This window comes from Rhipicephalus sanguineus, chromosome 3 (genome assembly GCF_013339695.2).
Source record: "Rhipicephalus sanguineus isolate Rsan-2018 chromosome 3, BIME_Rsan_1.4, whole genome shotgun sequence".
Taxonomy (NCBI): Eukaryota; Metazoa; Arthropoda; class Arachnida; order Ixodida; family Ixodidae; genus Rhipicephalus; species Rhipicephalus sanguineus.
Window position 1 is genome coordinate 190835901 of NC_051178.1, and position 24637 is coordinate 190860537.

General features: G+C 46.6%; 1 protein-coding gene across 1 annotated transcript in view; it reads left to right on the forward strand.

Moving 5' to 3' along the window:
• LOC119387907 (ceramide synthase 6) overlaps nucleotides 1-14933 on the forward strand; it is a 30342-nt gene extending 15409 nt beyond the window's left edge. Inside the window, exons 6-9 of the mRNA XM_037655473.2 lie at nucleotides 1354-1482; nucleotides 7244-7350; nucleotides 11503-11659; nucleotides 12432-14933. Coding sequence (XP_037511401.1) covers nucleotides 1354-1482; nucleotides 7244-7350; nucleotides 11503-11659; nucleotides 12432-12545 — 507 coding nt within the window. The 3' untranslated portion in view covers nucleotides 12546-14933. The remainder of the gene's footprint in view (nucleotides 1-1353; nucleotides 1483-7243; nucleotides 7351-11502; nucleotides 11660-12431) is intronic.
• Nucleotides 14934-24637: the final 9704 nt, after the last annotated feature.

The following is a 24637-nucleotide window of genomic DNA, read 5'->3' on the forward strand; positions in this document are numbered from 1 at the left end:
GCTCAGTACAAATGCATTGTGGACCTTTGAAATAGGCATACTGACAGGTGACAGCTTTCCTTTCCCCATGACTTGGCCTTCTCATTGGTTTTCTGTTTGTTTACACTTAAAACTGTGTTGGCATGAGGAGACAGAGAGAAGGGTTGCCATGTGTCACTATGTCAATGTATCGTTGTGTAGTAGCAGGCACTATGTCGCCTGATTTGTCAGAAAGTGTTCCCGTGTATGTGCTCTTGGGATTGAAAGCATGCATGAACTTGGATGGAGTCTTTTTTTTTTCCCTCTTGCTTTTGCAGTCTGGCATTTTGTGACACAAATGTTCTTGAAGAAGTCTTCATACATTGTAATTAGGGGTGTGCGAATATTCGAAATTTCGAATATTTTTCGAATACTGTTTGCTATTCGATTCGATTCGCACTGGAATTTTACTATTCGAACTTCCCAAAAACAAATACAGGCAACGTCCGATTGGAAGTGACCCCTTCAGATTTTTAATATGCTTCACCTCATCACACCCCGGTATTGCGGCAAAGCTGCCTTTCAAGCTCCGTTACGGTCGAACTTTGCCAAGACACGGTCAACGTCCGATTGGAAGTGGTCCCTGGATTTTCAATATGCTTCACCTCATCGCACCCCCGTAATGCGGTAAAGCTGCCTTTCAAGCTCCGCTACGGTCGCAAATGTATTAACTCAAGAAAACGCTGGTTCCAACATGGAGATAAAAGATGTGGCAGAGGTGGAGGCTCAATTAATGCTGTTTTTGACCTGAAATTTGGGCAGGAAGTCCGAAAAATCGGAAGCCAAAACTTTTTAGCATCCAAAATTTCAGATGTTCTTATATATCAACGTCTACGAGGCAGATTTGGAACTCCGGACTTGAAGGGAGCACACCCTTGTCCGCCACATCAGTTGGGCTTCCACAGAAGTTGAAAGAGGAGGAGAGGCTGAGGAAATGGCATCTTTGCCTATCACGTGTAAAGTGTTGTCGGCAACACTTTGGTTACACCAAATCATGTACATAAATACAATTTGGCCTCAACATTGTGCTTCAACCTAGCGAAAAGAAACACTTTCATGTTGCTATCTCATAAGAATATGCTTGTCAACTTTTTTTTCTGCAATTTCGCTTCGAAGTATTCGAAAAATATTCCAGAAATATTCGAGAAATATTCGAAAATATTCGTTCGATTCGCACTCACACTTCAATATTCGAATTCGCTTCGCACCCAAAATTTTGCTATTCGCACAGCTTTAATTGTAATGTGTTGCCAATGCAATCTCTTCGTTATACCTTTGTGGGTAGTCAATACAACGCGCGGATCAAGAGGGCGGGGCTTCTCTCCTCCTGTGCAGGACTTCTGGCAGATGTTTGTCCACCACATCCTCACCATAGTTCTGTTGTCACTGTCATGGGCCTGCAACCTGCACCGCATAGGCAGTCTGGTGCTCATCGTGCACGACTTTGCTGACGTGCCGCTGGAGGTGAGGACATCGCTACTATGAGTTTGCCAAGGGCTCTGTCAGAGCTGTATTGCTACACTGAAACCTCATCATAACAAATCAAAACGGCAAGTTGGGCGAGTTGGTAGTTGACCATCGTTTGCTGAGGGCAGCGCGACCCGGATCTCAGTCCTCAGTCCGGGTCGCGCTGCCCTCAGCAAACGATGGTCATCATAACAAAGTCGCATCTGACTCGAAAATAAGTTCGTTATATCCGAAAATTCGTTATAGATGTATATTTGTAACACTTCATCTATGGCAAGACTATTCTTCATTTACTGCGTTATAACCGATACTTCGTTATATCCGTGTTCGTTATATCGAGGTTTGAGTGTACATTGTGTTGTGGCTATGTTTGTATTGCCCTGCTCCAGTCAGCAGCTGACCAGAGTAGCCAGTTATTACAAGTGTGCAATTTTCTCTAATCTGAAGAGAGTATTAATAATTAAATAAATGTAAGGAGCTGCATATGAGTATGATTTTTGACAAGCAAACAGATTACTTGTTATGGAATAAGATTTCCAGTGCACAAGTTTACGTGGAAGCAAGCATTTAAGTAACAAAGCTATTGCATGCTAGGCCATTTAGGTCGAAATTTTTATAACGTTCCTTCTTCCTTGAAACTCTTGCTGTATGAATAATTTAATCTAAATGGGAGTATGCTATCTGTTGTGGGACGCTACCTATGAAAAATTCCTGTCGTGCATGTTGCCACGTGCCTCATGCACGACAGGAATGACCTTCCCGCAGACATTGCAGGCATTAACATTTGAGTTCTGCAATGCAACAGCTAACATTGTATACTGGTGTGCTATTTAACTTACTGTTTCTACTGTTTCTTTTCATCTCTTTTTCTTTCTTTTGCTTTTACCGCTCCCCTGTGTAATGCCTCTGGCCCTGAGGGCTATCATAAACGAAATGAATGAAATTTGTCCACTAACTCTGGTGGTAGCAGTTGGTGATATGCCAGCGACTAGCACGTCCACTTGTTTTCTTGCAAGTCCAACAAGCATGGGTGCTTAGTGCATGTCCTTCATTCTTAGTGCAGTGACACCCCACTGAATTAAAGCTGTTCAGTACTCCTGCAACATCCATGTAGAAGGTATAAAATTATATGTGTGCCGAAACATGAGAGCCCAGTATGTCTACTGTAATGATATCAACTAATAGTGTTCACATGTACACACACACACACACGTTTTCTTCAAGTTCACTTTTTTGCAGCGCCTTAGTAGCTGTGGTGTACAATGGCACCATACTACGGGTGCAATCATTACCACTGTAGTGGGGGGCAAACTGCAGATTTGGTGCACACTAACCTCAAGTGGTCTAGACTAGTTCAGAGCACTCCACTGTTGTGTCACTCATCCCTCACTGTGCAGTTTGAAGGGGTCCGCTCTATGCACGGCTGGTGCAGAAGCCTAGCTCCGGTCCCAGCCGCAAATAGTCGTACCGTGCACGTGTCAACGTCCCCTTCCCGTAGCGCGAGTCATCGCAGCTACGACGGGTTCGGGCGAATAAGGCAACAGGCTAGAACAACAAACAACACTTTATTGCTACTGTCGCAATAACGCGTAAATGTCGCGTAGAGGGATAGTCCACTCTAGTAGAAAACAAAGGGTAACGCTTACACCTTCGGTCGATGGCCGGCTGGCGGGTCTTGGGGCAGTGAGGTGGTACCTCGCAGGTCAGCATAGCAAGAGAGGCCGTCTCTCTCTCTCTGGTCGGCTGTTTTATTCACCTCCCGTCTCCCTCCCCACCGCGAGGGTTGTTTCCCTCGCAGGGGCAAGGTCCCTTTCCCTCGAGCAGGGACGCAAGGATTGGCGCGAGGAGCGGCGGGAAAGAATGGGGTTGCCCGGAAAGGGGCGACGGTGCTCCTCTCCTAGTAGCCCCTTGGCTCCCGCCGTCAGTTCGCGATTGCGCCAGCGTTAAGGAAAGGAAATGGGCGCGCGTGCTCTCCCACAAGTTACAGCACTTTAAAACAGCATAGTAAAGCTGACCTAATTTTCGCATTCTCTATTGGCACATGCTTGAAGTGAAGTCCTTACAAGGCACATTGAAGTCCTTTCAAGGCACACGAGCATTCCTTATTGGCTGACAGGCTGTCATTGGAAGGTTGCCTCTAAATTGGGTCATACCAGAAGTCCTCAGCAATCAGGCTATGGTGCGCCTGCACAAGGTTCACTAATTAATGACAGTAAGCATGGTGTTTGTGTCTACAGGTAAAACATCACAACTACTGCACTTATCTACTCTGCGACATCTGCACACTCACCATCTGGTATTGTCATCGTGATGATACTTAAAGGGGTACTGACACAAAAATTTTGACCTCGCGTTTTTTTGCTGCAATGTGTTGCTGGGGGGGCACATCGCTTAGCGTACGACAGATAATTAATTGCAGGCTCCTTATTACCGACCAGTGTCAGTTTCGGTTTCAAAATCAAGCCTCCGGGTGCATCAATCACCACCTAGCAGACGTAGCGCCCGATCGCGTCAGCACCCAGAACTGTGACACACTCCCACGCGGTTCGCAGCAGTCGCCGTGAAGTAGGCTGCTGGAGCGAACGCGGCAAAAAAAAAAAAAAAAAAAAAAAAAAAGAGAACGAAAGAAAGAAAGAAGTGGCGGCTATGACGTCATCATAACTTGTTGCAGCGTGGTCACTTGAGGGAAGTAGAGGGGTCACCGAGGGTCACCTTTGAGGGTGTCAATAGCCCAAGGGTGTTGATCGCTCACGCAAACTTCAAAATTCATTTAAAGTACCTTCCAAGCTATATTTACTGTTGATATTTTGCAGATGACATACGCATGTTCACAGGAATCGATCCCGCAGGCTATCTCGGCCGCAAAATTTTGTGTCAGTACCGCTTTATAGGGGGGGGGGGGGACATGGGTCTTAAAGCTCTCCTTAGTTGTTTTGAACCAAATTTGTTTAAAGTTGGCATGCTTGTTTAATTTATTCCCCCTTGTCTAAAGATGCAGTTACTTTTTCTCTAGGTTCACTATTTCATTATATAATTAATAAAGCAATATTTTTGTTCTTATTACAGTAGACAAATAACCACCTCACAAAACTATGCAAATGACATGTGCACCAATAGCTGAAAGCACAAGGCTCACAACAAAGAAAACACTTTTATGATTGTGTCATTAATTTTTACCGTAGTTTTGAACATGGCCATGCAGTAGTCAAACAACACGCAAGTTTTGAAAACTTCAAAACCAAGATAATTAAAATCTGCTTGCTATGTTGTGTGCTGCAAAGCCTTAGCTTCATGCTGCAAGAAGAATTATTGTTCTATCTCTGATAGCCACTGATATATCTAGGAGGTTAACATGACTCCAGCCAAGTTTAAGGTGCCGTGTTCGCAATGCCCAGCTAGCTATATAGGCGAGAGCAAGTGCTTCCCAGAAAGAATGCGCCAACATAAGAACGACGTCAGGAAGATGGAAATGCAACGCAGCGCTCTTGCAGAGCACTGTGAAAAGCACGACCATAAGATCGACTTCGACGGCGCTTCTGTTCTGAAAACAGAAAGGAATCTGGGAAGGAGGCTTGTGCTCGAGTCGTGGCACATTCAAAACACGCCGGCAAATGTGAACCAGTCCCTAGGAACAATGCCCTCGGTTTGCGTTCACGGCCTCCGAAACGTGAGGGAAAGGGAAATCCGGAGCCGCGGTGGAACAAGTCGGGGAGAAGCTTCCACGACCAAACCAGTCACCCCCTGAGGAAGGGGCCGAATCGGTCCCGAAACGTCGGGACTCTTAAACTTGGCTGGAGCCATATTAACCTCCTAAATATTCGACCCAGCCAGACAGATTTCTGTCGAATATATCTGTGTGCAAAATTAGTATTTTAGAAAATCAAGAAAACAAAAAATATATCTGTGTGCAAAATTAGTATTTTAGAAAATCGAGAAAAAAAAATGTGGCATTTCGTTGTAAAGAGTCACAAGTGTGTAGATGTGCACTCGCAAAACATTATTTGGCTACAACTCGTCGACCCTCAAGGCAGTGAAATGCGAGTGTGGCATGATTGAATACATTGTTTTAGTGCCAACAGAGGCAAAAAATCTGGTGTCCTATATGGTGTAGTGTTGCTTTGCTTGCCTTTTCGTTGTTCATCATTGCCTAATTTGCCTGTCATTTTAACCAACCCCAGCACGTACAGCCTCGCGACTCTCAGCTGTATGCACCGAACACCACCATAGGTTTGTGCACTGCAAGCTCCGTGCAGGGTGCAGAGTCCCTGCTTGTCTCGCACCGTGCCCCATTCACGCTGCTGCTCAGGAGAGCTCGGCCCATCACCTTAAACGGATGGCGAATGCGCTTGCAGCGAGGGAGACCCTAGGCGACACTCTCCAGATGGGTGGTTTCCATAAGAACCAATCATAAGTCACACAATTGTACAGGGTACCAATTAGCTAATACATGTTACACCTATAAAACAAACAAAGAACCAAACAAAGAACCATTCGGTCAGCGCTCCTGCGATCGCGCAACCAAGAACAGAGGAAAACAGAACAGACAAACGGTTCAAAGAAACGGACAGTGCACGATCATGAGGTGCTGCCTCGGGACTTCGAGACTGTAGAATGAAGCACGCGCCTGACGAGACACCGTAACCACCAGCCGGCGACGAAGAATAAAGGATCGCCAGCGGCCGGATAGGCCAAAATGCACACGCACCCTCCGAGGTCCCGAAGTGGTCTCCCCAAACCCCATCTCGCGGGGCACTGCTTGTGAGGCGAGCGCAAGCAAGGCCAGAGTCCCGCTAAAATTGGGCCAATGGGACACTGTGTTAAACCTTTGAGGGGAGAGGTTTCAGTGAAGTGACAGTGATTTACGCCTAGCTGCCACCCATTAGGTCAGGAAGAGAGGGACGCAAGAATTCTCCAAGGGAAAATGGCGTCTAGTAACTGGTGTGGACGCCTGAATTCCCACAATGTTTTAACTTCAGAGACGGGAAACATAGCAGATAAGGAGAGTAATATATGCAGATTCCAAAAATGCCATTTTCGAGAAAACGGTTTCTTGATCTTTCTTTCTTTCTTTTTTGTCTAAAGACCCATGTCCCCCATAAAATGTACATGAGGCCACATACCACAGTATTGACCTTCACAAAATTGGATACTATGCATCACTTAACCAAAGCACGCATATGTCTTCAGACAAATTTCTCATGCTGCTAGAATTTGGGAGCTGCCCAACTGTTCGGGTGATTTTGTGACCTCTCTTGTGCCCAAAAAGATAAGTTGGTGACAGTGTATGAATAGTAGTGGCTGCAGCAGAACTGCTTTTTTTTTGTGAGAACACCATTTGTGATCATAGGTCGTCTGGACTCCCGACCATTTTTGGAGAAGCATTTGAGTGCTTGGGAACGTTTAGGCCACGCCCAACGCATTTTAAAGTGCCTATTAAGGTTTCTAAGCGAGACAGGTTTTGATGCTAGTCTTTAGAGCATGTGCTACGGTATAAAAGCTTTCGCGCATGGTACACGTCCCTGCGCAGGACGGGGTGTGTACAGCGACTCTTTGTACTATACCACAGTCACCTATCATCATACCTCTCTTTCTCTTCCTTTTCCCCTTACCCTTGGGAGGAGTAGCAGGCTAGAAACCCGCTTTCCCGGCCGACCTTTCCTCCTTTCTCTTCATTAAACATCTTCCATTTGTGGTAGGCAAAGGCCATCAATCAGCGCAGGAAAAATGCTAAACATGACTTTCATTTCTTCCCATGCAGGCAGCTAAAATGGCCAAGTACGTAAAACGTCAGCGCCTTGCAGATGCTGCCTTCGCTGTGTTCACCCTCTGCTGGTTGGTGTCCAGGCTGGGGCTCTACCCGTACAGGTGTGCAGACATGGAGCATACTCCTATTGTTCTTATATACTGTGCAATCGGTACAGAATCATGAATTTACATCTGTAAATACTGCCTCGAAACCACACTGAGCTTGGGAACGCAGGTCTTTACAGGCTAAATATCGCGAGGAAAACGGACGTTTTGAAGCTGACATTTTTTTAATCTATACAGCTCTATTACTGAGTGAAGTCCCAGCTTAACATTGACTCACTCACGAATGTTCGGCTTACCGTAACTTTTGTTCAAGTGGGTTCAAAATATCCATTTTTGTACTAGCACTGCTTCTGGTAACTGCAACAAACGAGGAGTTGCTCGTTATTTGATCCCACTGTTGGCAATCTTACACATTTTGTTCTCAACTTTTGCTAAATTTTAAGTGTTGTTTTGTGGAAAAGCAAATTTGGAAATGTTAGTGCAAAGTATAAATGCGGAATCGCACACAGTAATGGAACGAGAGAGAACCCTTCTTGTGTTTGTCTGGTTGGCGCTTTATTCCTTCCGTATGAAGAAGTGACACGGAGAAGTACCCGTCCGTGTTACTTCTTGTGGTCATCTCATTGGGGCCCATTACATTACATGCACCAGCCAGCCCAGCAAAATGTTCTTAATTAACATTGTTGATGTTCCTTCTCCGGTGCTTTGGCGATGCCTGTAGTAGTTGGTTAGGATTCTTGCAAACGTGTGCTTAGTATGTACTATAGTGAGCAAAGTCTTTTTGTGCATTTCCAATAACTGCTGTTCCACCTTTTCATGTATGTGCATAGTACTTTCTACGTTTATCATTAGCGCTTCAGTCGCTATGTTGAAAAGTTCATTTAGCCTGCTCTGGAATCGAGCAGAGAAAGAGCTATGCATATTCATTGGAACCATAGATACACTTTGACTGGAGTCTGTGAAACGAAAAGTTGGGGTGTTGGTTCATGAGGATGAGGATAATAAGCTACTCTTTCAGGTGACATCCTCAGCGATCTGATAGCTACGCTGATTGCGCCAAACTGCACCAGGAGGGGAAACCTGCTACGTTCTGCTACACTTTTGCAAAAATCTCATAATTTGCGCCAAGTGTGCACTAAGACGTCGTTCTTGTGGTCTATAGGGGAAAGATAAGACTGAGCATGCTTGCAAACCATATTTAAGTTAACACTAACTTTGAGTGGTCATCGGAGCATACTGGCGAGTGCTGTGTAGTTTTCGTAGTTGCTAGGCACAACCCTGCCAAACAATTCGGATTGGCCCATACTGCGTAAAGTTTTCTGCTACTACTCCTACTAGACCATACTGTGAAGTTCAATAAAATTGTTTCTAGCTGTTGTGGACTAAGCTAGAGAATAGTAATACTTAGTGCAATTATAAAAGTTTTTGGATGACAGTCTTCTATTTGATTGATTCCATTAATTACAGTACTTGGATAGACTACTTTGTTGTAGTTTGTTTTACAAAAAAAATATTGTAAGACTATTTGTTGTAATATACTTCCATAAAACTTCATGCAGGGTGCCTTTAAGTTATATCTGAGAAAGGGAAAAGGTTATACATTCAAACCTCATTATAACAAAGTCGCATCTGACATGAAAATAAGTTCGTTATATCCAAAAATTCGTTATAAATGTATATCTTTAACACTGTATCTATGACAAGACTATTCTTCATTTACTTCGTTATAACCGATAATTCGTTATATCCGTGTTCGTTATATCGAGGTGTGAGTGTATCTGACCATACAGTCACCAGACATTATCAACAATTCCGTGCGCTGCAGTGGACTGTGGGATTTTGCTGAGAAACCATGGTGTCCCAGCATCCCGGTATCTCGATTCTATTTCCCGATCGCAGCAACTGTTTGTGTTTGAGAAATTGTCAAAGTTAAATACAAATCCTCCCATTGCGCCAAATTTCACGGAGCAGAAGCTTGATTTCGGGCATAAAGGACCAATTATTAAACCCTGTACAGTCGAACCCGCTTATAACGAACTTGAAAGTGTCGCGAAAAGTGGTCACTATATCACTAGTTCGTTGTATATGGACTCGCCTTTAAAAACAAGCACTCTGTGGCCAAGCCGTTTTTTTTTTTTTTTTTTCTGTGCACTTTATTAAAGTGCACCCAACCCCTCCGGTGACGAGCTAAGCCTTTTCGCGTCGTGAAGCGACGCCCGCTACGTGCTCACGAGTGAATTAACCGCCTTTGCAATGAACTGACACCGTTTCACCGAAGCGTGGTACTGGCACGTGGAGCCAATCATCCCTGGCTAGTTGCGTGCAGCGCGTCGCCTACTCGGCTCGCGGAGTCACTGCCGGGCCGCTTGCTGTATGCCGTATGCGCGCGTTTGTACGTTCTTCGTGCCTGCTTCACTTCGGACCGTGCACGGGTGCGGCAAGTAGCCTGTTCGTTCAACGCGGCGAAAACGCATTTTGCAAGCAACGCGCACTCTATGTCTCCGCGATGCTCTCGCGGCCCTGCACGACGATGTGCGGCGCACTTGAGTTGTCACCTAGTCTAACACGTAGTATACGCTCGCTTTCAGTGCATTGTCGTTTTTCGGTGCCCGCGCCGCGCAACGACAGCAAGCTACTTTCATTTCTACTAAGCGCCGCGCACTTTAAAGCGGTCTCGCACGACGCGGCGGTGGCGAACTTGCGAACGGCAGCATGGCTAAGCATGGCACGCTCGTACCGCCATCAATCCGCAGTGTACGGCGTACGCCACACGCGCAGCCGAGCAGATATCTGCAGATGACTGTGATATAAGGTCGTTGGCTATAAGTCATAACTGCACGTTCATCGACGGCCGCCACCTCGCCTTCGCTCTTTTCTGATGCTTATCCGCGAAGGCATCGCCGCAATCGCGCGGAAGTCGTTATCACCGATCGACCGGTCTCTGCCGTTACCGAAAAGACGGACGACCTTTTGCGGCCCATTGTGGTGTGGACGAGTTTAGGGACGCAGTGAACCTTTATGCGATGGAAAGTTATTGCGGTTATCACTTCTTGCATTTATGCCTTCTTATGTTCCAAGGCATTGTTTGGTTCATTGTAGGCGGTCGTAGCTGCAGAGAACGGCGTCAGGAAAGGTTATCGTGCAAAAGCTGACCGCCTTCATGCTGCCTCTTTTTTTTTTTCCTCACTGCAATTCTGCCACTAAAGAAAAAGGCTGGAAAGTGATCGACCTCGCTCACAGCGTCCGAAATCTGCGTGTGGTGCTCGCCGATCTGGGATATCTTAGTCGCGAGTAAACTGGAGCGGGGCACGCGCCCCTCTTACGCTTTACAAGGCCTGTTTTAACTTTTTTTCGCTTCGTATGCGCCATATTTTTACCACGACCGTGTCTCAAGTGTTCATTGTAAAAGTAGGAGGCTTTGAAAAATGTTCGCTATATGTGGACACAACTTCAATGGTTAGCATTGGAAAATCGTAAGTGCACCCAAATATGGTTGTTATAACCGATAGATCATTATACGTGGGATCGTTATAAGTGGGTTTGACTGCGAGGGTCCTAAAGATTCTCCCTATGAAGCACAACAGGCACTTCACTGCACACGTCCTGAAAACACGAACATTGTCAGAACAGTTCTGGATAGCAAACAGAATGCATAGAGAACTTACACAGCTTGGGCTTGCGGTACTGTAACTAAAGCATCAGGGAAAGTCATATTCATTCGCAAATATGAGATGAATTCCTGGAAAATGCTGAGTGGCTTGAGGTCCCTGGACTTAAAAGAAACACTGAGGGCTATCCTCAGAAAAGCGAGAGCAGTAACTTGTTTTCATCTTTTGGAGTATTCTAAGTGAACGTGCACATATTTATGCATAAATGGATTTTGTTAAACATGTAGTACAAAACTGCTCCAGCTTAGAGACACGTATTTGCGTTGGAAAATCTATGCTTGGTAACTGCCTCGAAAGGTTATTATGCTTCTCCGGAAGCTGTGCCAAAGTATCTTCGGTTGATCGCATCACTGCGTCTTGAATTTACCACCCTTTCAGTAAGTGCCAGGATGTCTAATCGGGGCATTTCAGCAGTCACTTGTAGTTCAGTAATGTGCGAGAGCTTGTGTTACTGCTGGGAATTTTTGTGGGTGGGGCATGTGCCACCATTTGGTAGAAAGTGCTGGAGAGAGTGATGCAGTGTCTTTGGCCTTTGCAGGGTCATCTACTACACTATGTTTGAGGCAGTGAAGGTGATTGAGTTGTTTGCTGCCTACTACATCTTCAACTCACTGCTGGTCGCCCTGCAATTCCTGCACATAGTCTGGACTTGGATGATTGCTCGAATGGCGCTGCAGGCCATTACAAGCAATGGGGTGAGTAGCACGCCCACATGAACCATCCACTCCCAAAGTGAAACGATTTCGCCGGAGAAGCTGAATTTGTATATTGTAGCGGGGGTGGGGGGAAACAATTGTCACTGGCATACACCATGCAGGAGAAATGGGATTATACTTGTTTGATTAAAGTGAGGCAATGACGGTATTTAGCATTACAAAGGAATCCCAGTGGTACTCATTAGGACTGGAGGAATGCACAAAGATGCTAAACACAACCATAAGTCGGGAAAAAAATGTGCAGCTCACTCAGACTCGCTCAAGAAATATAATTGGCGCTTAGGGCTCACTCGGACTCAGACTCACTAAAATATTACTCGCCCAGACTCGCTCATGGCTCGATCCGAGCGTGAGTGAGTTGACTCATGAGTGAGTTTGCCGACCTGGGCTAGAGACCAACACATTTGCACTCAACATTCTCCATCGTGTCCTGGCCATTCTAAGGTTTAGCTGTTCATTTGCTCATACCCCTCAATTTGCCTGCATTCTAGGCTACATTGCCTCTGTTCCTCACCCTTACGTTCATTAATTAATAATAACTTTTGGCATGATTGTCACTTCAGAGCGAATTTGCGACTGCTTTAGTTATTTCTTGGCTCTCCTATACTTTTTAGTCTGATTACATGGCTGCGGAAGCAGGTGTAAATTTTATAGCTGCATGTGGTGTTGCTGGCCCAAGCACCGGCAAGCATGTTGCATTTTGAAGGAAATATAACGCATTACTGATGGAGAACTGACTTGGCATACACAGGTCAAGGACTTGCGCAGCGATGATGAGTCAAGCAGCCAGGAGGACGAGAAGACCTCTCAGAACAGCCACGAGTCCGGCGACTTCAAGCGGCATAAGAGCCGTAAAGCCGACTAGAGCCGAGCCAACCATCAAGAAAAGGGCCATGCACGATCCCCCGTGACAACTGCCGGCATGCATAGACACTTGCGGCTCTGCACCCCCCGTCAGCCCTTCTTTTGTTTTGTTACCTTTCGCTAGCTTTTTTTATTTTCCATTTCATTTTCTATTGTTATTTTTCGATACCTTCAGATGCCAGTTACAGTAAGCTGTGTGGGGAGGGGTAGGCCTAGATTATACTCGAAGAGACTGCAGTCTCAGGGTCATTGGGTGTGAATAAGAACCGTGTAGTGTCTCTCTTGTACGTGCAAGGGAGTTAGGGGGGTCTGCTATTTCCTTTTCCTGGCTTGCAACCACGCTGCAAAAGCTTAAGGTCACACCATTGCTGGCCCATATAAAAAAACGAACAAGTTATTGATGTCAGTTAGATAGCCATGATTGAGGTTCAGTGCATATGGCCTCTGGAGGACTTTGCTCAAGGCTCAGAGTTCACTGTACCTTATGGCACCTTCAGTACTTCGCACCCGCACCGGTGTGCCACTTTTGTCCAATCATTGTAGCACCTGGGCACCCCAGTGCACACTGGTGTGATTTTGTCATACACTATTAGTACATCCAATGGTTGCCTTCATAATGATGCAAATAATCCTGCGTGCATCTGCAGCTATTGGTAGAGCCATGTCATGAAAATATTCAGGAGTATGATTTTTATTAATATATATACTTTACCTCCTTTTGACTTTATGCTCTCATAAACACTTCAATTCATTGTGGAGCAGAAGATTGCTTGAAAAAGAAACTGTATGCTTATTTTCATAGTATTGAAATGTGCCACATGTATTCAAGCAGACTTGAGTAATCATTATTCAGAGTGCATTTTATGCACCTAGGTGCCAGGCCAGCCTTTTACTCTTGCAGCGTGGTTTTCTGATGTCTCGTCTGGGTTCCTTATTATGTTGGGCTGCACAGCAGGCAAGTCTGTTCTCCCGCCACCGCACGCGCGAAACCTCTCTGGGCGCCACAAACAGTGGCCACTTCCTCTCTACGTGTTTGACTTGAGCGGCTGTCAGTGTGGTGTATGGGCTCAATTGGGTTCTACTTACCCTCGTTAGGCAGAGGGCAGCTTGCATAGCCTGCAGATGTGACAGTCTGTGGCAGCATTCAGTGCCATAAACTCTAATATTATGTTTTAATAAGCCTTTGCCACATGCCAGACAGGCTCCACTACGAGCATGAAAGTGATCCTCGAGGCACAGCAGTTTGGGAGGCCCCGAACGCGGGGAAGTGGTCACGGCGTGAGTGGTGTCCCCTTTTTTATTCGAGACGGCACCGCGGGTGGTGCGGTGTGGCTGGAATGGGGACAGCATGTGACAAGCTGTGTGGATGCCCGCGGGGTGGCCCCTCTTGCTGCCAGGAGAGGTGGGCCGCTTCCGATTCTTCTGTCCTTGTTCTCTGTCCTGTGTGCTGCTGCACCGTGGGTTGGAAGGTTTTCTTGAACAGCAAGGGTGGGCCGGACCTGGGGGCTTCTGCCGTGCAAGCAGTGCTGCTAGCGTTCCAAAGGAAGATCACTTTTTGTCGAAGGTATTGCAGTTCTCCAATTGCGAGGTCAATTAGGACTCTTTGGAGGCCACGGTGTGTTGCTAACTTGAGGAATTTAAGTTGGCAAAGGTCGACAGTGTGATTTGCATGAGGGATCAATAAGTACTAACGGTTCAGTTGTAGGAAGGTAGCAATGGACTGTACATTCGTCTGCTGAATGCTGCATACCTTGCAGGACTGCTTGCGTGGTGGGGTCCCCTTTTCAGTTGCTGTTGGTGCGTCCGTTTGCTCGAGACGGGCTTCTATGTGCCTAGTGCAGCAGGACTTCTCTAGCTTCTGTTTCAATGACAGCACATATCTTCAGCAACCCAGGAGGTCATAGTAAATAGTTCTGCAGCTTTTGCCAAGGCACTCCCCAGAGCTTGTCACCTACTTCAGATCTGGGGTGCTTTGTGTTTAGCTTAGTTGCGACACTGCCCTGGGTGGAAAGGAGGATAGAAGCTGCAGGGGTCGGTCAGGCTACTTTAATCTCTCTCTGAAGGCACCACCGTGTCCTCTTCTCTGAGCCTGTAGACTCCGAGCCGTGTTGGTCTATGGCACTTCACTGAAGCGGGCCCTTGAGGAGCGTTGTGGGGGGTAGTGGGCCTGTCGCGAGAGTCGTTTCTTAATCGTGGCAGCAGCTCGCAAGAATGGTTGTGCCCCGTTTATGTGCAGTTTTGTTGTGTGCCAGTGTTCTCCCTCCTCTGTATTTCATTTTTGTCGTTTACCGTTCAGTAACGAAGCTTTTGTCATTGTCTAACGTAGTGGAATTGGAACCAAAGAGTATTTTTGTATTTCTGCTGCTGCAACACATGTACGTTTTTCTTACCTGCTTTTGCCTGTGTGTTTTCTTTGGTGCATACCCTGCACAGTCGTCATGTTTGCGCATGCACAGACAAGTACTTGGGGGTTGAGTGGGCCACGCCTGTTTTGTTGGTTGCGCCTGTGTACAGAGAGAAGTCATTAGTGTGTATAATACAGATTTGTATGCTGCCGCCGGCTGTGTAACCGTTTGGCGGCAGCTGCTGTGCTGGACTGCGTTGTGTGTGTCGTGCTTGAGCCCACATGCCTGCTGCGGCAACGTGCATCCATAGGAGTTGTTTTTTTACGCCACGGGGGATTCTGTGTGTGCAGTTCCTTTTCTGTTACTGCCTGTATGTACCACGGTCACGCCGGGAGTACGGACGAGAGAGGAGCCCACTGGTGGGTCGAGTTGTTCGCCAACCACAGTTTTCGCGCGCCTTTTCTTTTTGAAGCAGTGCTGCTCTTGCCAGTTGCACGCGACATGTACCGCTTGTGTCGGTGATAATTGGTGACGGACCATCGTCGGGCCACACTCGTCCGCTGCATCCCGACAAACGTGTGCACCTGCCAGCACGAGCCGTTCCTCCGTGTGTGGTGGCGTTACCAGAGTAAACAACGCCATTTTCTAGGCCACGTTGGCGAATCGCAGACAGCACAGCTCCGCCCAGTTTCAGAGCGGCAGCCATGTGGGTGGGGGGGAGTCTGAACAGTGTTTTACACCCTTTTGAATACAACACTCAGATATACATGATGCGGGGTACTGTTGTGGATGTCGCCGAATTCTCTGATGGTGGTAACTCGAACCAATCAAGAAATGCCATAGTTAGACCCCTGTATGTATCTGGGCTGACACGATCGCAAATTAAACATGACAAGATTAGTCGATGTCTAGAACAGTACCCCCTGTCTACATTGAGAACGTAAGCCGAGGGCAGAACTGTGCTGGATGTGAGTGTTAGAGTCAGAGGGAGGCCTGCTTGCAGTGTGTGTGTGGTCCGGACAAGCATTCCTGCGTCGCACGGCGCGCCAGTGCCGCGTTTTGTTTTGTACCGCGGGTTCGCCGTTGCTGCACGCCCCCCAGCTTGTGGACGGCGTCTCTGGAATAAAGGCGTTAACCCCCCTGCCACAGTACAGCGGGTGAAGCAAGGTGCGTCGCACACGACCGCTCCTTGTGTGAAACTGATTGTGTCCTTCTGATCGCTTCATTTTGTAGCAGGTTCCATTACAGACTGGTGCCAGGGATATTGGTACGTTCTTGTGGAGAGTTTTGGGTGAATATAGGGAAGGATAATGAAAGGCAAAGGAGACTAGTAGTAGTAGTAGTAGTAGTAGTAGTAGTAGTAGTAGTAGTAGTAGTAGAAGAAAAAAAATCACAGCATATCCACGGAGTGAATGATGAGTGGGCGAAGCTGCGGAGGTTCATCGGTAAACCGTGAATCTTCCGTGAATTCTGCCCAGTACATCATCACCGACGTGAGATCGGGCGCGTTTATACTAAAGGTTCGATGAGAGTTATGACGATTTGCAGCTCACTTTAATTTTATATGTACGCTGTGAATTTTAATTGTTTAATCACGCACAGGAGAAATCGCACACACGCACTACCTTGGAGGTCAAAATCCAGTGCCTATATATACGGGGTGGTCGGTGAACGGTTGTGCAGCGCGAGCGGTCGGTTTTTTCAATCAAGACGCTGCCTGCGTCGGCGCCGCGAGGCAGGGGGGGGGGGAGGACCGTAGGAGAGGAGAGGGCGATACATATCACGTACTGTACGGGAGATCCGTTTACGCCGGACAACGGAGACGTGACAAGGTTAGACTAAGAGGAGCTACGCCCCTAAAACTTCATGTACAGAAACCAGACAGGCTAGAACCCCAGTGCCCCACTGGTTGCGCAAGGTTCCCCATCAGGGGTGGGGGGGGGGGCGAAGGTTCATCGCAGTGCCCCCCCCCCTTACTAAGTCAATGTACGAGGCAGATTTTGCCCCCCCCCCCCCCCCGTACGCACGCCTATGCCCACAGGGAATATAGGGGTGAAAAGCGGAGCCTGTGCGGCAAGGTGGCACACTACTTTAAGCTTTGGTAAACATAGTGACCCCATCCCCCACAAACGCACTGCCGAGGCAACGACGTCGGCCTTTGTGCTCCCGTGCAACAGCCCAGAAACGAAATGCACCCGCTTAGAGCACTGCACGGGCCGATTTTTCCGGCCCGGCCCGCAAATGCTATGCTCCGGCCCGCCCGAGCCCGGCCCGGTGTTCTTAAATGTGGCCCGTACCCGGCCCGGGCCCGAAAGGTTTGGGCCCGGCCCGGCCCGTTTCAGCTAGTTATGCCTTGAGCATAAAGGAGGCACTGTCCAACCTTCGGTTATTGTGAAGATACCTGCCGCACACAAGATATCTTCTAGAGATTGTTTTAGGAACTTCTTTCAGTGTCACGACTTTCACTGGTACTGTGCATACTTTCGGTGAATTACGCGCGTAACACTCTTGCGAAATGATTCCAGGGCAATATAAAATATAATTAGTCATAGCTGGCTATTTCATGTACGCACGCAGTGCTAACCACGCAATCTCATTTTTGCATTTCAAAGAACAACTACAAAATATAATACCTGCATAAAGTGGAGAAAAACGCATGGCAGAAATTTTTAGGTTGAGTCTACATCAACTGCATACGAGCTAGGGCTGTTGAGTAAAAGTAGCAAGTCTCCTGCAAACTTCATCTATTGCACAATGCAATGAAAAAAAAAAAAATCCGGCAGATCCCACATACCGTGGGAGCAGAGAATATCTACCACTTTAGAGAACGGAAACTGTACCTTTGACTGTAGTACGGAAATAAGGGTAGCGGCGGCGTACTGAACTGTAATAGAGCGAGGCGAGATGGCGCTGCAAGTACTATCATCATCATTAGACAAACGCGTTTTTGCGGTTGGTTCGCCCGGCCCTGGTCGCGCTACTGCGCTTTTTGCTCCCTATGGTATTTTGTTCTTTGTCGTTGCTAAATCGCTGCTCGCGTGTGTAATATTTATCGCCAGGTGACCAAACTGGCCTCGACTGGCAAAAACAACGTCAATCAAGTAAGGTTTGCATCGTTTATTGTGAGTGCCCAAGCTGGTACAAGCAATGTATACAGTCAGGTCCAAGCAAAACAAGTCACTCATACACGTCGAAAGCTTTCAACCCGTACGTGTGTAATCAGTCTGAAAGCTGACAAATATGTGCATATAACTGAACACCGAGATCGCTGAAAGAACGTTGCTCTCGTTGTGTAGCAGCGTCCGAGTTTTAACAGCATAGCTTTAGGACAAGGGTCTTATCCTTCCTTTAGTTATGCGGCGCTTGCCAGGTTGTGTTGATCTTTGAGTGCATGGTGTGGAGTCGGAAACGAAACGTGCGCAACGCCGACAGATAGTTGGCGCAGTGAGAGCAATGTAGTTTTGATTAATCTTTTACGTAAACAATCGCGGATGCGTACAGTTCTGCATCTTTCTCGCTCTGCGATGTCACCTTGAATGCGTTACAAATAAGGAATATCGCGTTGTGTCTACAGGGCAGGCACGAATTTCTCGGCCGTGAAGCCATACCATAGGTAGTACGTATTCAGGTAATAGGTGGAAGAAAATATTTCAGGCTCGTTTTGTTCCTCGATATAGTTCAGTTACACAGTTTCTACAGCTAGAATTTCTTGGCGCTAGTAGTAATCGGACTGCTGAGTATGCAGCGTAGATGAATGCTAAAGAAACAGAGATATAAGGCGAGTGCTTACAGATTCTAGAAGCACAATTCTAAGAAAATAAGGTTTAGGCATGCAGTGTACATCTTCGTTGGCGTTCGCACAGAACACTAAACAACTGCTCAGCCGTAAGCACAATCTCTGTATCACATAGACATGTCGATAGAACTTGAGCACTCTGTTGCAAGCAAACACTCACGAAATCAAACTGTGGAGCACGATGTGAACCTGTGCCAATGCTGGATAAATAAAGGTCATATATATATTGCATACTTGTTATTGTGTTATTTACTTTTTCAATATATTTGGGCTTGGGAGCACAAGTATGTATTCTCCCTGCTACTTTTAGAAGCTCCGGCTTGAAATACTGTCACATGCGCTCCTTTCTTTCTATGTTTTATGTTATTGGCCAATTGCACGTGTAGTTACTGCATTGTACAAACCGTGCCAGAATGTCTGGGAACATTCCAGATTATTTTAGGATCTTCTGTTAGGCTGGAGCGTGCAATTGCAAACAGCTCAGTTTATTGTCGAACTAACACAGCCACCAGTGATAATGCTCGAATGTTCGATGCCGCAGGTATAAATGCCGACGCGCCTTGCCACAGATCAGTTTATCGACGGCTGACGCCTGTTCGCCGCTATCAGTGTGCAGTGTGTATTGCTGTAGTTTGACTTTTCGTTTCCCGGCCACAAGTTCGGCCGAATAAAAAGTTTCATCTTGGACACACCGACTGCTGCTTTCGTCGACGTCACGACCCCTTGACAATACGTAAAATCTTGTAGTGTGGCTGTGGATAAGTCCAAGTTCATGTATGTTTTAAATTACCTCTTCGATTTCCTAGGTTTTTTTCTGTGACAGTAGTTTACAGACTTTCACTTCATAGTGGTAGGTGCTACAACTGCGACATGTTAATTTAATCAAACAGCAGAAGTAGGTGTGTTCAAACAAATTTGGCACGTTTCTCTGCTATGCAAAAAAGAAAACACTACCATACTCACTGAACACAATCTCACTCATCACGACAACGTAAACGTGCTTGGTGAAGCTGTGCTGGAAGAAGTGCTCGTCACACTTATAATTTGTTTATTAGCTGTAAATAATTTGAAGGAGCCCATTGAACATATGTGCAAAGGCTAATGTAATTGAGCACAGCCTTGTAAACTTTGTCGTATCTTTTTGTAAACTTCTATGATCTAAACACAGTTAATTAAGGCAAAACAGTTTTGAGCATAGTGTGTAAACTGTCTCATAAGGCACAACTAAACGTTGCATTTACGTTGCGCGGCAGCTGTATTTTCGATGGAGGCGAAAATGTTTGAGGCCCGTGTACTTAGGTTTAGGTGCACGTCAAAGAACCCCAGGTGGTCGAAATTTGCGGAGCCCTCCACTACGGCGTATCATGATTTTGGGACGTTAAACCCTAGACATTATTAGATGTTGGAAAGACTGTTAATTCCCCTCACTGCCGTGATGTTCGTTTTGTAATGTGATTTATAATTTAAAAAAAACTGACCCTACGTTTCGAGACCCGTTTGGTCTCTTAGTTTTTTTTAAATTAAGAAGACTAATGATTAAATGTGGCTGGAGAGCGTTTTTATTCTTATAATCTTGCCCAGCCAGACAGACTTCTGTATATTTATTTTTAAATTTATAATTTCTGATGATTCACATGCAAAGCATGATATGATTATGAGTCATACAGTAGTGGGCAACTGTACATTGATTCTAACTGACTGGAGTTAAACAAATGCAGTTGTAGCCTTGAAGAAGACAAGACTGCTTGTCGAAACATTTGCTCCAGCGACACCTCTTGTTAACAAATTCTTCGTCTCTTCAAGCTTCCGTCTTTCCCGGAACTTAGACGCAGATCTAAGCACACGAGTGTCTTTGCATTTCGCCCCCAATGAAATGTGACCACCGTGGCTGGGTATAAAACCTGCGTCGTTGAGCTCAGCAGTGCCACGTAACGTAACTAATGCACGGAGCTAGTGCTCAATTTCAACGCTATTGCGGTGTAGATTGCATGGCACAGTAGACAGCTAGTACTTGTGGACGATTGTAGTCACACCTCCATGAGATGCCTGGTAAACCATTCACAAATACAGCATTGCAAGCGTGAGGTTCAAGATGACCTGTTGTAGCAGACGTTCACATGTTTCGCCGCACTTGCAGAGTGGACATTCGGGGGTAGTCATCCTGTCGTTGCCCGGCAATCCTGGAAAAACAATGACATCACCAGATATTGATAAGCATTATCAGTGCATATTAAACTTTGCAAAAATAAACATATAAACATAGTGAACAAAAACAGCGGTTTGTTATACATATATGTAAACGTACCTTATAATGCATGTTGTTTCACTCGGGCTAGCTTCTTTACAGGCGTGTCATGTAACAGGTGCCTTGCTCATTGCACACAGCTGTTTCTTTGTCAGACCAGGAGGCTATGACAGAAAAAAAAAATTTCTTATTATAGTGCCGGTTTCTTTATCACAATAAAGTGAATGTGCACTCACAATTATGTGAAGCTTTCGTTGCACTAAATGTGTAGTAAAAATAACCTAAACTGACAACAGGACAAATGAGACCTCTAAACCTGGCTTCTCAAATGCGACTGCGGCAAAATATAACTCGTATCTTTTTTGCACTGATATGCGGGCTAGTTACGAAGATGCATGCGAGACGTTGGTGATGCAGTTGCCTTTCTTTATTGCAGCGGCCTAGTTAATGTGAACCGAACGATAAACTCAGCAACTTGCTCCCACTTGAAGCCACGCCGCAAGGATCGCACGTTTTCTCAGCGACAGAGTTTGACACGTTGAAAATATTAATATTGCAGTGCGTCGCCTCCGTGTGACACCCACACGGTCATTGGTAAAAAGCTGAAGCAGTGGGTTTTTATACTCACCGGTTCGTATATTCTCGGGCTTGAAACGAGTGTTCATCCGGTGAACGCTTCAACGGTCCCTTCGTTCTCCCGAAGTCTGCTGAATGCGTTTCGCGAAAGCATTTCAACGAGTCAAAACAAACAGAACGAAAGCGAGTGTCTCGGCCGGCAGTGGCTGGAAACTTTTACAGCGAAACGAAAGAGCGCGAGACCCATCCGAATGCACCGTGAACCGTTACCTGCCGTTACGTTGCCTCTGCCGCCGTATATTTTGAAATGAAGATAATGATGCCGATAGGCTGCTGACAACTACGAGTCTGTTGGAGCAAAAACTATTACAAAAGATTGATGACGTGGTAACTGGCAAGGCAAGGCCACTTCGTATAAACAACAATTTGTTTATTGACGTGTAACAGTAAGCAAACGACTAAACTTCCTTATTTCAAAAATATTTTAATTTGAAGTTTGGGCCCGACGAGGGCGCCCCTACATAAAAAGTCAAATAGCGCGAATGGCGGCCACCACAACGTCGCCATCTTATCCTAACGCAGAGGTTAGTAGATCCACTCCCTGTGTTTGAAGCTGGAACTCGCCGCGGTCGATTTTTTCGCCCTCTGCGGCGATCGCTGGAACTTGCGACTTTCCGGGGCCTGGTGGGAGTCGATGTTATGCGAAGCATGCGCCGGAAGGTGACTGTGGCGTAATTTTTTTACTGAGCGAAATGTTACAAAATGACGCGAAAGGTTTTTATAAATTAGATACGCACACATATATATTGAAGAGCCGCATACGTGTAATATAACCAGTTGTTTACAGTTGAGTAACGCTGTCAACGGCAACGTGGGTATTACCAACACCAGACGCTGTAAGCTGATATGGTGCTTATACTTGCCCCTTATGATGGAGAACGCAAGCACGTTTCACGAACCCGTAGGCATGTGTAAAAGAGGTTCTTGACAGTTCTTGAACAAGGTCATCATCACCGTGATCAGTGAGCACAAGCAGCTGCTCATGACTTATCGCATCCGGTCGCGATCGCAGTGACGAGGGTTCCATGTGTAGTGAAGTATGAGGTATAGTACGCGCGTTGGAAATCGTGGATGCCTCGGTCATTTCGTCGACAAATTGTCCGTCGATAGAGCCGGCGACGTGTCGGATCCTGAAGTCACCCTTAGCGTTGGTGAGTTATAGGTCATCGAGGCTGGTACACCTGGATAGTGCTACGTAGACCAACATCAGTGGATGGCGCTGGTCGTATTCGTAGACTACCTGGACGTATGTGGCCTACGTAGCCTAGCCTACAAGGCGGCTGTCAATCAATCTGGCATCATTCTCGGTCAGCATGAGGCCATCACCTAGCCTTGTAAGTAATGAAGAGGACACTGCATCATTCTGGCGGACTAAGTGCGCTTTAGGGTGCGATGATGTGAATATCATACGTAACTTTCGTTAATGTATTCCTCCGGGGTCGAGCAATGCTTCAATATAGCTTGCTGAAATATAGGAATACAAATGTAATGTTTAATAGACTGCTATAAAAGCGGAGACAACACCGGAACCAAAGACGCCAATCTAATATGACGCCTGTATCGTAGGAGTACATATGTAGTGTTTATTGCTTTCTTGTAAAATTAGATAGCCACCACCACAACCACAACTGACGTTGCACCAATATTACGACTGCATAGGCTGTCTTTCCAAACCAGTTTATTGACATGGCGTGGCTCTGTGGTAGAATACCTGATGGCCACGCAGAATGCTTGGGTTCGATTCCTGCTGGGAGCCTGGGATCCTAATTTTCATTCTTCCATTCGTCGGGTCAACGCTGCCGATGTCGGTTTTTCTTAACGCTCTCGCATTTAAGTTACCAATGTCTGTTCTCGCCGTTCCTGGCTAGATATAAACCGTCAAACACCTGTGGCGCATACCCGTACACCGCGGCCCGTGATGAACGGGTATGTGCCACACGTGTCTGGAGGAAAGGGTTTGACGACGTACGCGACAGGATTTTCACGTTATTCATGTCATGACCCGGCAGTCATATTCGTCAAATCCTCTTACCCTCCCATGCAAATTTTGGTCTACACCAAGTTAAGGAGGCGATCATGAGAGTACCCAGACGTAGGCGGCTAGATAGATAGATAGATAGATAGATACGTAGATAGAAACGCTCAAAGTGCCAAAGGTTCGCTAAGAAATGCTTCGCATTTAAAAAAACGTGCTCTAGCTGCTTCTGGGAGGAATACGCCTGGCTGGGCAGCGTTACATAAATTAAAGCTGACGTGTTGGCGCCTCGGCAGGCAACTGCACCCAACCTACACTACGTTTTCGTGTTCAAAACAACAAGGTTCTTTGTCCCACCCTTCTTCCCCGAGTCACCGCCACCGCCACTCGGGGAAACGAGTGTCTCTATGGTCTGGCGCATCACCACTAGTGTCTGGCGCATCAACAACGGCGTTTGCCCTGGGTTAAGAGTCGCTCCGCATCTTGCACTTAAAATGCACGAAAAACAGCTCCTGAGATATTAATGACTCACAAGTCGTGTTGGCCAGTCTACGGGCATGCGAGCGTAGCTGCATACTCGGAAATGTTTCCCTAGATACCAACGCGCACATCTTATATACACTAATCTAGGCAGTTTACCGTTGCTTTCCTTACACAGTACCCAAGAACGTCTTTCACTCACTATAATGGCGGAAGCTTATATTAGGAGTTTCTTGAAATCCCGAGTATATATATATAGCATACCGATGGAGCAAAATTGTAGACGTCTTGTACTGTGCAATTTCTGTGCACGCCAATGCACTACAGGTGGTTTAAATTACCAGGAGCCCTCAACGACGGCGTCTCATATAGCCTGGGTCGCTTCGGGAAGTTAAACCCCACAAAACAACAAAAGCAAAGCCACACAACGTACACACCCAATTATACCTATACGTATGAGACCCGGGCCTAATACGGGCCTGGCTCAGGCCCGAGCCCGACCCGAGCCCGAAGATCAAGGGCCCGAGCCCGGCCCGGGCCCGATCCACGAACCCCTTACCTGGCCCGGCCCGCGGGCCCGGGCCCGTGCAGTGCTCTACGAGTCCCGCTCTCCTCT